Source organism: Coregonus clupeaformis, chromosome 16 (genome assembly GCF_020615455.1).
Source record: "Coregonus clupeaformis isolate EN_2021a chromosome 16, ASM2061545v1, whole genome shotgun sequence".
In the NCBI taxonomy this organism is placed as follows: domain Eukaryota; kingdom Metazoa; phylum Chordata; class Actinopteri; order Salmoniformes; family Salmonidae; genus Coregonus; species Coregonus clupeaformis.
In genome coordinates this window covers 15,090,040-15,103,044 of record NC_059207.1, presented here as the reverse complement: position 1 = coordinate 15,103,044, position 13,005 = coordinate 15,090,040, and the positions used below count along the sequence as shown (strand labels likewise).

At 43.3% G+C, this 13,005-nt stretch overlaps 1 protein-coding gene across 5 annotated transcripts in view; it reads left to right on the top strand.

Moving 5' to 3' along the window:
- LOC121584492 (myocyte-specific enhancer factor 2C) overlaps positions 1–12,380 on the top strand; it is a 103,963-nt gene extending 91,583 nt beyond the window's left edge. For 3 of the 5 annotated variants that reach the window (XM_041900386.2, XM_041900387.2, XM_041900385.2), the window contains exons 7-11: positions 841–1,019; positions 2,407–2,430; positions 3,629–3,758; positions 7,996–8,134; positions 8,422–12,380. In XM_041900386.2, coding sequence (XP_041756320.1) covers positions 841–1,019; positions 2,407–2,430; positions 3,629–3,758; positions 7,996–8,134; positions 8,422–8,764 — 815 coding nt within the window. In that variant the 3' untranslated portion in view covers positions 8,765–12,380. The remainder of the gene's footprint in view (positions 1–840; positions 1,020–2,406; positions 2,431–3,628; positions 3,759–7,995; positions 8,135–8,421) is intronic. The other 2 variants (XM_041900389.2, XM_041900388.2) reach the window with 1 other exon arrangement.
- The last annotated feature ends 625 nt before the right edge of the window (positions 12,381–13,005 follow it).

Genomic DNA, 13,005 nt, shown 5'->3' with positions numbered 1-13,005 from the left:
GATTGTTCAAATTGAACTTTCGTTTTCATTTCCAAACAACAAAAACCTTGCTCTCAAATTAAACAGAGATCAGCAGGAGGAAATTGCCCAGGAAGACATCTGCGACTCATTTTCCCTATGATTAGGAAATTCATTTATGTCTAACGTATAATTCCTGCCCCTCTTTCAAGTGGGACATGTCCATACAGCTCTCAGTGTTCTACCCATAGGAAGACGGGGAAAGCAGGCTGTGGGATTGGGTTAGAACAAAGAGTATACACTGCTCACTCTCTCTTGTTTTTAATGAGATGTTGCTGGGAGGGTGCCCCACTGGTTTGTGTGTGGCGTGGGTGCTAAACTCAGTCCTCCATTCAGTCTGTCAGAGGATGAGGAATATGGATTGGGTGTCTACCCCAGGGCAGGGTCTTTGTCTGGAAGAGGCAACGCATGTTTAGCGCTGATGGACAAATGATGGGCCCTGTCCCACTGTGGTCTCCAAGGCCCTAATTTAATGTTTTTACACATCTCACTAGCCATCACTGGCTAGATGCAGGGTAAATGATAGTGACAGCGGTAAAAGATACAGTCCTCGAAGAAATCAAAGAAGATGTCTTCACAAACCCAGAATTGTGTGAGTTATTGGAATCACTGTGTGAAAGTGACCACTCTCTGGCTCTAGGACAGTAGCATCTCCACCCCTCCACTAGTTGAAGAATTTGAATATTTGCAGAAGTAATGGTATCCTCAGTACAACATGCTACTGTGGTCTGAGAACAATATGTAGGATACACTAACAGAGGTCTATTGAACAGTATAATTGATGGCTCCACTCTCTCTCTTCTCTCCCTCTCCACTCTTTAGGCAACGGCTACGGGAACCACCACCGTAACTCGCCCGGTCTACTGGTCTCTCCGGGCAACATGAACAAGAGCATGCAGGCCAAGTCTCCCCCGACCATGAACCTGGGTATGAACAGCAACCGCAAGCCTGACCTGCGGGTGCTTGTCCCCCCTGGAGCCAAGAACAACATGCCCTCCATCGTGAGTCGCTCAATCACTTCACCCCTAGTCCCAGTCTCAGTCCCAGTCTCAGTCCCAGTCCCAGTCCCAGTCCCAGTCCCAGTCCCAGTCCCAGTCCCAGTCTCAGTCCCAGTCCCAGTCCTAGTCCCATTCCCAGTTCCAGTCTCAGTCCCAGTTCCAGTCTCAGTCTCAGTCTCAGTCTCAGTCTCAGTCCCAGTCCCAGTCTCAGTCTCAGTCTCAGTCCCAGTCTCAGTCAGTCCCAGTCTCAGTCTCAGTTCCAGTCTCAGTCCCAGTCTCAGTCTCAGTTCCAGTCTCAGTCCCAGTCCCAGTCTCAGTCTCAGTCTCAGTCTCAGTCCCAGTCCCAGTCTCAGTCAGTCCCAGTCTCAGTCTCAGTTCCAGTCTCAGTCTCAGTCTCAGTTCCAGTCTCAGTCCTAGTCCCAGTCCCAGTCCCAGTCCCAGTCCCAGTCCCAGTCCCAGTCCCAGTCCCAGTCCCAGTCCCAGTCCCAGTCCTGATCCCATCCCCCTTTTTTACTTTGTCTTTTTGTTATGTCCTCTCAGTTGATATCCTCTCTGTGTGTTTCTATTGTCTTTTTGAGTGTTTGTCTTCAGTGGCTGTAACTGTCCTTCAGTGGCTGTAACTGTCCTTCAGTGGCTGTAACTGTCCTTCAGTGGCTGTAACTGTCCTTCAGTGGCTGTAACTGGCCTTCAGTGGCTGTAGCTGTCCTTCAGTGGCTGTAACTGTCCTTCAGTGGCTGTAACTGTCCTTCAGTGGCTGTAGCTGTCCTTCAGTGGCTGTAGCTGTCCTTCAGTGGCTGTAACTGTCCTTCAGTGGCTGTAGCTGTCCTTCAGTGGCTGTAGCTGTCCTTCAGTGGCTGTAACTGTCCTTCAGTGGCTGTAACTGTCCTTCAGTGGCTGTAGCTGTCCTTCAGTGGCTGTAACTGTCCTTCAGTGGCTGTAGCTGTCCTTCAGTGGCTGTAGCTGTGTTTCAGTGGCTATAGCTGTCCTTCAGTGGCTGTAGCTGTCCTTCAGTGGCTGTAGCTGTCCGTCAGTGACTGTAGCTGTCCTTCAGTGGCTGTAACTGTCCTTCAGTGGCTGTAGCTGTCCTTCAGTGGCTGTAGCTGTGTTTCAGTGGCTATAGCTGTCCTTCAGTGGCTGTAACTGTCCTTCAGTGGCTGTAGCTGGGGTTCAGTGGCTGTAACTGTCCCATACATGTGCTGTCATAGGTTATGATTTTAACAAGATAGACTGTTAGTGTAGTACAGTAGTAATAGTACATTTCCGTTTCGAATGAGCTCCAGTTTAGTCGCTTCACTCCTGGAGTGGTTCCATTCTTAGAGCCACACCCGGCCACTTCCTCCATCCAATTAAACTAATCGGAATTTATCGCCCTCCCCTTCAATGCCGTCAGTCTGAGGATGTCGATCTGCTATTGGTAAGTGGGCATGTCACTCAAATTAGCCACCAAAAATAATAAAGATCCCCAAACACAGATGTCATCCATCACCCTCAGTTAGATTGAAGGGAGACCAGTCATTATTGTTTAAAGTGGCACACCAGTCTCCTTTTCACCTCATTTAACACCTGATTTACTTAACAAAAGGCACATCTCAATAGGGGGTCCAGGTAAGTCATGACATAGCACAAGAGGGGGGGTGGGCCTTTCCCCTTTGTTCTCTATTGCCTCAAGCAAGGGGGAATTCCCATTAGACCAACTCCTTGAATGCACTGCTCCTTACAGTTTGCAGTTGTGTCTATAAAATCACTATTCTGTTCAAAACATATTTTTTTTATCCTTTAGTGTGTGTACTTTACTGTATGTATACTTGGAATATCGCTTTTCAACTGTAAAAGTTGCTGGAGGACGTCTTTAACAATAGAAATACATCACCCCTGACTGAACTAGAGAATTATAGTTTGCTGAGTGTAGTTGAGTTGCTCCTAAGAGCTGATCTAAGGTCAGTGATTACTTTTTAGGTGGTGAAGGTTAGCATTAAAATACAGGGTAAGATTATCCTAGATGTCCACATAGGGGCAACTTCCACCTCAACCAATCCGCTGCATGCCTTGTACAGTATGTGTAGGGGTGGAGGACGTTTAGCCAGGGCCCAGGGTGACACCTAGTGGTGTTTCTGAGTCCTTGCATCCTGTCATGTTTCCCCTCTCACCCCCCTCGTTTCAACCCCCTCCATTCCCTTCCTTCCATGTCTGATTCAGAGGTGTTGCATGGCACCTTAGCATACGTTTCTCCTCTCCCAGAACCAGGAAATGAAAGGCAACAATGGGAACACTTTTATATGGCATCAAACCGCCATCATTTCTGCGCCACACCCCGCCACAATAAAGTGCCTCTCCCAGCTGTTTCTGTTGCCGTGGAGACCAGCAGGGTTACTATAGCGACGGCGGGTCCTCAGAAGGGGTGGTAAATGATAGGGTTGGCAGGGTTCAGCCGTGCCGCATGTCAAGTGAATAATTTCCAAGAAGCTGGCATGTTGTTCATTCCCCTAGCATCTGTGGAGCAAAAAATAATAAATTACAAAGTCTATTTTTATTCCCAAAAAATTCTGGTGCTGACTTTGTTTGTGATGGCGCTCATGCTTTTCCGTCTCTCTCTGTTTCTTTCCGTCTCATAGAACCAGCGAATAAATAACTCCCAGTCTGCACAGTCATTGGCCACCCCTGTGGTTTCTGTAGCAACGCCCACCCTACCTGGGCAAGGCATGGGCGGTTACCCATCAGCCATGTCCACTTCATACGGTACTGGTAGGTACCACTGCTTCTATACCTGTTATACACATACACACACACACACACACACACACACATACACACATAAATGCATATATGCATACATACATACATACATACACACATAAATGCATATATGCATACATACATACACACAGTCTTTGTCACATACATATTTTATGTGTGTGTGTGTTTGTTACTACTTGCAGGGTTTCAATGAGTTTAGAAAGTGACCTATACACACACGCCCCACCATTTACATTTGGATATGATTATTGATTTGATTTGATTTGATACGATGTATATATCGCATACACACAGATAGGCAGTTTTACAGGACTTCTCAGACATGATAGTGAATATAAGCATTTTTGATTTGATTTGATTTATTTCACCTTTATTTAACCAGGTAAGCCAGTTGAGAACAAGTTCTCATTTACAACTGCGACCTGGCCAAGATAAAGCAAAGCAGTGCGATAAAAACAACAACAACACAGAGTTACATATGGGATAAACAAAACGTACAGTCAATAACACAATAGAAAATCTATATACAGTGTGTGCAAATGTAGTACGTTATGGAGGTAAGGCAATAAATAGGCCATAGTGCAAAATAATTACAATTTAGTATTAACACTGGAGTGATAGATGTGCATAAGATGATGTGCAAATAGAGATAATGGGGTGCAAATGAGCAAAATAAATAACAATATGGGGATGAGGTAGTTGGGTGGGCTAATTTCAGAAGGGCTGTGTACAGGTGCAGTGATCGGTAAGGTGCTCTGACAACTGACGCTTAAAGTTAGTAAGGGTGATAAGAGTCTCCAGCTTCAGAGATTTTTGCAGTTCATTCCAGTCATTGGCAGCAGAGAACTGGAAGGAATGGCGGCCAAAGGAGGTGTTGGCTTTGGGGATGACCCGTGAGATATACCTGCTGGAGCGCATACTACGGGTGGGTGTTGCTATGGTGACCAATGAGCTAAGATAAGGCGGGGATTTGCCTAGCAGTGATTTATAGATGACCTGGAGCCAGTGGGTTTGGCGACAAATATGTAGTGAGGGCCAGCCAACGAGAGCGTACAGGTCACAATGGTGGGTAGTATATGGGGCTTTTGTGACAAAACGGATGGCACTGTGATAAACTACATCCAATTTGCTGAGTAGAGTGTTGGAGGCTATTTTGTAAATGACATCGGCGAAGTCAAGGATCGGTAGGATAGTCAGTTTTACGAGGGCATGTTTGGCAGCATGAGTGAAGGAGGCTTTGCTGCGAAATAGGAATCCGATTCTAGATGTAACTTTGGATTGGAGATGCTTAATGTGAGTCTGGAAGGAGAGTTTATGGTCTAACCAGACACCTAGGTATTTGTAGTTGTCCACATATTCTAAGTCAGACCCGCCGAGAGTAGTGATTCTAGTCGGGCGGGCGGGTGCAAGCAGCGTTCGATTGAAGAGCATGCATTTAGTTTTACTAATGTTTAAGAGCAGTTGGAGGCTACGGAAGGAGTGTTGTATGGCATTGAAGCTTGTTTGGAGGTTTGATAACAGATCCAATGAAGGGCCAAATGTATACAAAATGGTGTCGTCTGCGTAGAGGTGGATCTGAGAGTCACCAGCAGCAAGAGCGACATCATTGATATACACAGAGAATAGAGTCAGCCCGAGAATTGAACCCTGTGGCACCCCCATAGAGACTGCCAGAGGTCCAGACAACAGGCCCTCCGTTTTGACACATTGAACTCTATCTGAGAAGTAGTTGGTGAACCAGGCGAGGCAGTCATTTGAGAAACCAAGGTTATTTAGTCTGCCAGTAAGAATGCGGTGATTGACAGAGTCGAAAGCATTGGCCAGGTCAATGAAGACGGCTGCACAGTACTGTCTTTTATTGATCGCGGTTATAATATCGTTTAGGACCTTGAGCATGGCTGAGGTGCACCCATGACCAGCTCGGAAACCAGATTGTATAGCGGAGAAGGTACGGTGGGATTCGAAATGGTCGGTGATCTGTTTGTTAACTTGGCTTTCAAATACTTTCGAAAGGCAGGGCAGGATGGATATAGGTCTGTAACAGTTTGAGTCTAGAGTGTCATCCCCTTTAAAGAGGGGGATGACCGCGGCAGCTTTCCAATCTTTGGGGATCTCAGACGATACGAAAGAGAGGTTGAACAGGCTGGTAATAGGGGTTGCGACAATTTCGGAAGGCTAATTTTAGAAAGAAAGGGTCCAGATTGTCTAGCCCAGCTGATTTGTAGGGGTCCAGATTTTGCAGCTCTTTCAGAACATCAGCTGTCTGAATTTGGGTGAAGGAGAAGCGGGGGGGCATGGGCAAGTTGCAGCGGAGGGTGCAGAGCTGGTGGCCGGGGTAGGGGTAGCCAGGTGGGTAGCAAAATGCTTGTTGAAATTCTCAATTATCGTAGATTTATCGGTGGTGACAGTGTTTCCTAGCCTCAGTGCAGTGGGCAGCTGGGAGGAGGTGCTCTTATTCTCCATGGACTTTACAGTGTCCCAAAACTTTTTGGAGTTAGTGCTACAGGATGCAAATTTCTGTTTGAAAAAGCTAGCCTTTGCTTTCCTAACTGATTGTGTATATTGGTTCCTGACTTCCCTGAAAAGTTGCATATCGCGGGGGCTGTTTGATGCTAATGCAGTAAGCCACAGGATGTTTTTGTGCTGGTAAAGGGCAGTCAAGTCTGGGGTGAACCAGGGGCTATATCTGTTCTTAGTTCTGAATTTTTTGAATGGGGCATGCTTATTTAAGATGGAGAGGAATGCACTTTTAAAGAACAACCAGGCATCCTCTACTGACGGAATGAGGTCAATATCCATCCAGGATACCCGTGCCAGGTCAATTAGAAAGGCCTGTTCGCTAAAGTGTTTTAGGGAGCGTTTGACAGTGATGATGGGTGGTCGTTTGACCCGCGGACCCATTACGGACGCAGGCAATGAGGCAGTGATCGCTGAGATCCTGGTTGAAGACAGCGGAGGTGTATTTAGAGGGTAAATTAGTCAGGATGATATCCATGTTTACAGATTTAGGGTTGTACCTGGTAGGTTCCTTGATAATTTGTGTGAGATTGAGGGCATCTAGTTTAGATTGTAGGACGGCCGGGGTGTTAAGCATATCCCAGTTTAGGTCACCAAGCAGTACGAACTATGAGGATAGATGGGGGACAATCAATTCACATATGGTGTCCAGGGCACAGCTGGCGGCTGAGGGGGGTCTGTAGCAAGCGGCAACAGTGAGAGACTTATTTCTGGAAAGGTGGATTTTTAGAAGTAGAAGCTCAAACTGTTTGGGCACAGACCTGGATAGTATGATAGAGCTCTGCAGGCTATCTCTACAGTAGATTGCAACTCCGCCGCCTTTGGCAGTTCTATCTAGACGGAAAATGTTGTAGTTGGGGATGGAAATTTCTGCATTTTTGGTGGCCTTCCTAAGCCAGGATTCAGACACTGCTAGAACATCAGGGTTGGCAGAGTGTGCTAATGCAGTGAATAACTCAAACTTAGGGAGGAGGCTTCTGATGTTAACATGCAAGAAACCAAGGCTTTTACGGTTACAGAAGTAAACAAATGATAGCGCCTGGGGAGTAGGGGTGATACTGGGGGCTACAGGGCCTGGATTAACCTCTACATCACCAGAGGAACAGAGGAGGAATAGAATAAGGATACGGCTAAAGGCTTTAAGAACTGGTCTTCTAGTGCGTTGGGTACAGAGAATAAAAGGGGCAGATTTCCGGGTGTTGTAGAATAGATTCAGGGCATTATGTACAGACAAGGATATGGAAGGATATGAGTACAGTGATTGAATAAATATAGCAAAATCACGCAACAATAGGCTGTGCGGCTGTGAAACATGGTTTCATTATTTGACGTTAAAACACATTTTATTACACTAACCTAACAGCAGGTGGTGCTGTTCACACACATCCTATATCCCTCACAGCATCATCCCCTCGCTCACTAACACTGTGATTAGTGGCACCTGTATTGGCCCAGCAGGAAAATTACTTTTATACTTCTCACTTCAGTAGCCATAATTCCAAACTAATGTACTTTGCCAACCTGTTTGAACTGGCCTGAACTGACTGGTTCTCTTTCTTTCTTTCTTTCTTTCTTTCTTTCTTTCTTTCTTTCTTTCTTTCTTTCTTTCTTTCTTTCTTTCTTTCGTTATTTATTTCTTTCTTTCTCTTTCTCCCCCCCCCCACCCCCACCACACACTCTCTCTCTCTCTCTCTCTCTGTGTGTGTAGAATACTCACTGAGCAGTGCAGACCTGTCCTCCCTGTCCGGCTTTAACAGTGGTAGCTCCCTCCACCTGGGCTCCATGAGCGGATGGCAACAGCAACACCTCCAGAACATGCAGCAGCACTCTGCCCTCAGTCAGCTGGGGTGAGTACAGCGGGATACACACAATACTATGTACAATATCTATTCTACAGGCTATCTACACAGGCAGTAGACAGATCAAAGAGAGGAGGGATGGATATTGAAATTAAGTTTGTTAGGGAAACTACCATGAAAATACTGATACATATTGAGAAGGTAAATGTTATATTCTGACCAGACATGATTTATGGATGTGGAGAAATTGAGTAAACTTGTGTGCTTGTGCTTGTGAATGATCATGTTTCCTCACTCTTTAACCCCATGTGTTTGTTTTCCTTTCCTTCCTACAGGAATTGCAATAGCAATCACTTATGTCACAATTCAAATCTCTCCCTGCCTTCTGCTCAAAGCCTGCACATCAAGTCCGAACCTGTTTCTCCTCCTAGAGATCGCACCAGCAGCACACCGGGGGGCTACGGCGTCCCACAGCAACAGAACCCCTCGTCCCGCCAGGACTCAGGCCGCTCCCCTGTCGACAGCCTGAGTAGCTGCAGCAGCTCCCACGAGGGCAGCGACCGCGACGAGCACAGGAACGAGTTCCACTCTCCACTGGGAATGTCCCGGCCTGCCCTGGACGGGCGCGAGAGCCCCTCGGTCAAACGCGTGCGCCTGTCCGAGGGATGGGCCACATGATAGCCACACACAACGCTGGCCGTCGCTCAAGCTCCGCTCACGCTGCGACATCATGATGCCCCGACACCCTTACCCTCGATATCACCACGCGACGCGTCACTCACCTCCAGAGCCCATGCTCTCTCTATCTCTCTCTCTCTCTCTCCCATGCTCTCTCTATATCTATCTCTCTCTCCCTCAATCTCATTGGAGGAAGGGGAGTACCCTTTTCTAAATGTAACTGTAATGTTTTCTTTTTGCTTTTTGCAGAGTATGTGTGCTATACATATTGGAGTTATATAAAGCAGTGGGGGAGGTTGGTTGGGATTGGGGTTAAGGGATATTTTTGGTGGGGAACTATGCATTACTTGTGCCGTGTGTGGGGGAAAAAAATGTATGCTTTTATATTTACACGTGTGTCTATGTGTACATATATGCATATCAACAAATAAACAAAAAAAGTCAGGTACTCTGTTTTGTAAAAGTACTTATAACTTTCCTCAGTGATAATCAGTGACTAGTACAGGCAAAAAATCCAGAGTGTAAGTTGCTGAGTGAACAGCCTAGCACTTGAGCTGGCCAACCAATACATGTGTACAGAGTCAATTTCATTGCTACCTTTCTCCGCAGTTCTCCCTCACAAAATGTTTGTTACAATAGATGATGTCATGTTGCAGGTTCAACGTATTTATGTAAATAGAGGGTCAGAGGGCAAAGGGGAGGGGTCAAAAGTTGCCAGACATTACAGATTATTCATACACAAAATGAAAGCTAATATGCAACATTTGAAGGAGTGTACAGGTATACCCGCAGGCCCGTTGGTAGATGTGAGGAACCAGGAAGAGAACCCATGCTAAACATAGAGCTCCTCCTCAAACATGGAGCATATTGATAGGACCATCCTTTTACCCAAGAGCCATGTTAGTGTAATCAAGAAACCCTTGGTCTTGTATTAGATATTCAGTATTTAAAAAAAAAACAGTTGTACGATACACTTGCTTATATTTTCATATGAAAGGAATACAATGCTAAACATTTTTGTGGCTTTTTGTAGTTTCTATAAGCCAGAATGTGTTTTTTGATAGCTTTGCTAACATGAGATGGATAGTCCGAGAATAAATGAAATGACTGGGCATCCAAACCAAGCCATGAGAACAGACTGAGAACCCATGCTTTGCTGAACTGTTTTCTCTTTGTAGAGGTTTTGTTTTTAAACGTGTATTTCTAATTATATATAATAATTATAAAATTAAGACTCTTTAAAAAATAATCAGTGAAATTAACATGCTTGTGTATAGCTTTCTAATATATAAATATATATAATAATGTTTGTTTTTTCTTAGTGGAGTTTCTTATGTGCAGTTGTTTGTTCTTTTGTTTTATTTGAACCTGGGACAGTGCTGTTCAGAGGCATATTTAGTCTAACCTTGAGAACCAGCTGAACAGAGTTGACCATGTCAGTGTTTGTGAGTAAATTAAGAAAGATAGACCTCTTTCAAACAACATGTTTGAGGAAACTGTGTGGGGATTGGAACAGGGGGTTAATGCCCAGGCAGGAGATGACATCCCACTGGGCAAAGACATCAGTTGAAGTTATAGTTTTGATTTAGATTTGGTTTGAGTTGTCAATTAACGTGAATTCAACGTGAAATCAACAAAACATGTCACCACGTCATTGGATTTAGTTTAAAAGGGTGAAGAAAATACGAAATTCCCTTTGAATTTGTGGGTTGAAATGATGTGGAAACAATGTCGATTCAACCAGTTTTTGCCCAGTGGGATGAGACATGCCAAATGAACGTTTGATATCACCCATGATGACCCAGCTTTGCTGTGTCATGATCCTCATAGTTAGGATTCTACAACAATACCCTCCAACATCCTCTTTGATGGCCCTTTGGCCGACGTATTGTGTATATTTTCAAGGTTTTATTTAATGTTTTCACTACAAGTCCTTTGCCAATCATCATAATGAGACCCAACCTTGTGTGCAGGACACCACATAAATCCAGATTGAAATATTTATTTGATAGTTCCAATTTGTATTTGTGTCAAATGATCGAGCTGTTGAGGATTTTTGCGGTCTCTAATCACGAGGTGTTGTGCTGTATTTGACCCCACTCAGTCCAATGGCCAGCTCAGTGTTCATGCTGGTTTAGGAGAAGCACGAGTTGATTTCAGACAAATATAACTTATAAAAAAACATGAAACTAGCCACATCTCTCTCTCTCTCTGCCTCTCACTCCCTAGTCTGCTGTCACTCAAGTGTCATGGTATTTCTATGTGCATATTTCATGCCAGTTCACTATGTTGTTAGTGTATGCAGTCTGTGTAGTCAGAAACAGGGGCAGAGCCCCTATGGTGTTCTTTCTTTTTTTTATTCAATACAAAAGATTTTTAAAATACATGATATTTCAGGCAGCATATGTGTGGAAAAACCAAAGCCAGTGGCATTTCTGTATTGTAATATTATTCAACTTTTATTTTCACATTCATTTATGGTTATTGCAAGCATTGAAAAAAAAAACAATAAAAGCATTTGCTCAAAATGTACAATTGGTTTCCATTTCCATTTCAATTCGGTCAGACTTCATAATGTTATATGTTAAACGGGTAGAGGTTTGGAATACCATTGCAAGTCCTTCTTAATACACGGTGGTAGCTAGCTATATAGTGTCATATGAAATTGCCTAATTTCATATTTTCAGAAGAAATTTCCTTGTGAACTGCATTTCAAATCCTAAAACAAATATGTGTAATTTTGAGTATATTCATTGATTCATTGAGTGTGTATCATGGAAAAGCATGTTCCAAATCCCATTTTTGTTCATTTAGCTGGTTGAGTTACTTTAGAAAAAAACACAACACCAAAATCTCCCTTTTTACCTGTAGTGTGCTTTCTGAGGTGTAGGTGGCATTTCTTGATATTGTGTAACCAAAGACATTGAGCATGTTTGATTTTATTTAAGATGTTATTTTGGTTGTGGATTTAAAGCAGTTGTATTTCTTCACCTGTTGATCAGTTGTAATGCCATTATTCCTGTATTAACTTATATATACTGGTACCTCTAATTGACCTACCCAGTACCTCAGCTAACCTGTTGATCAGCCACTTCTAGTGCAAAGGGAAGACCATACACTTGTACAGTCATCTGGTATTTACTTAAAGTCCCAACTATTCACTTGGGATTCTTTGATTGCTTTACATTGTTTGCGGTTTTCTTTATTTTAGTTGTATCCGTTTAATATATATATATATATATATATATATATATATATATATATATATATGTGTGTGTGTGTGTGTGTGTGTGTGTGTGTGTGTGTGTGTGTGTGAATAGCTAAAAATGCTTACCAGTCTGTAGTATCTAATGTAGCTTGTATAAATCTGAAAATTGTCGCGGTCTGAAATTAGTGTTTGGAACGCAAGAGCGGCTTTCAGCGGCATAAGCTGGCCTTTGTCGCTACTTGAAGATACGATGTTATTCAATTAAAACCACATCTCTGTATCTCACGGGACTTGATTCAGCTGTATGTCGTGAAAAAGCATGGAATCTGAAATAAAAGTTTATTCTGCTGGGGAAAAGGTATTTGTATTTTGCAGAGAATTCAGTAAAGTTACTGGCTTTCTTAGTTATCCCGATGTTTTGGTGTGACTTCATTGTGTTTGTCCATTTCTCTCCATAGGCCCTTCACCTTGATACTTAAACACGGTAGACCCAATATGAATACAGATATTTTGTATATAAAGACAGAATCATTCATTTAATAATTTACATCATATTAACCAACAGTAACCAGATAATGACTAAATTAATGTGTGGTGTCATTTACATTCTACAAATATAACACAATATGGATGACATGACATTGAGACATTGAGACATGGCTAAGGCATTTCTTGCTTTATTTGTTCCAATTGTACAACATCATGGCATTGAGAGTCATGGGAACTCAAAATGCAGACTTTTATTTGACATTTACAACCAAGGTTTGTCTCACTTAACATTAAAATAACATAATTACCCCAATGATATATTTTGCCAGTAAACATACATTTATTCTGAGTATTTTTAATGAAAAATTGCAACAAAGAAAGACAGTCCAAGAATGAGTAAAATTGTCCACATTTCGGAAAGACTGAAAATAATTATCGCATCGAATTTAATGCAACAATGGGTCACAGAGTATGAGCAATATGACAGAGCACAGAATAGCTTGATCGGTTAATAAATGAAAAAAACATGCTTGGATTCATTGAA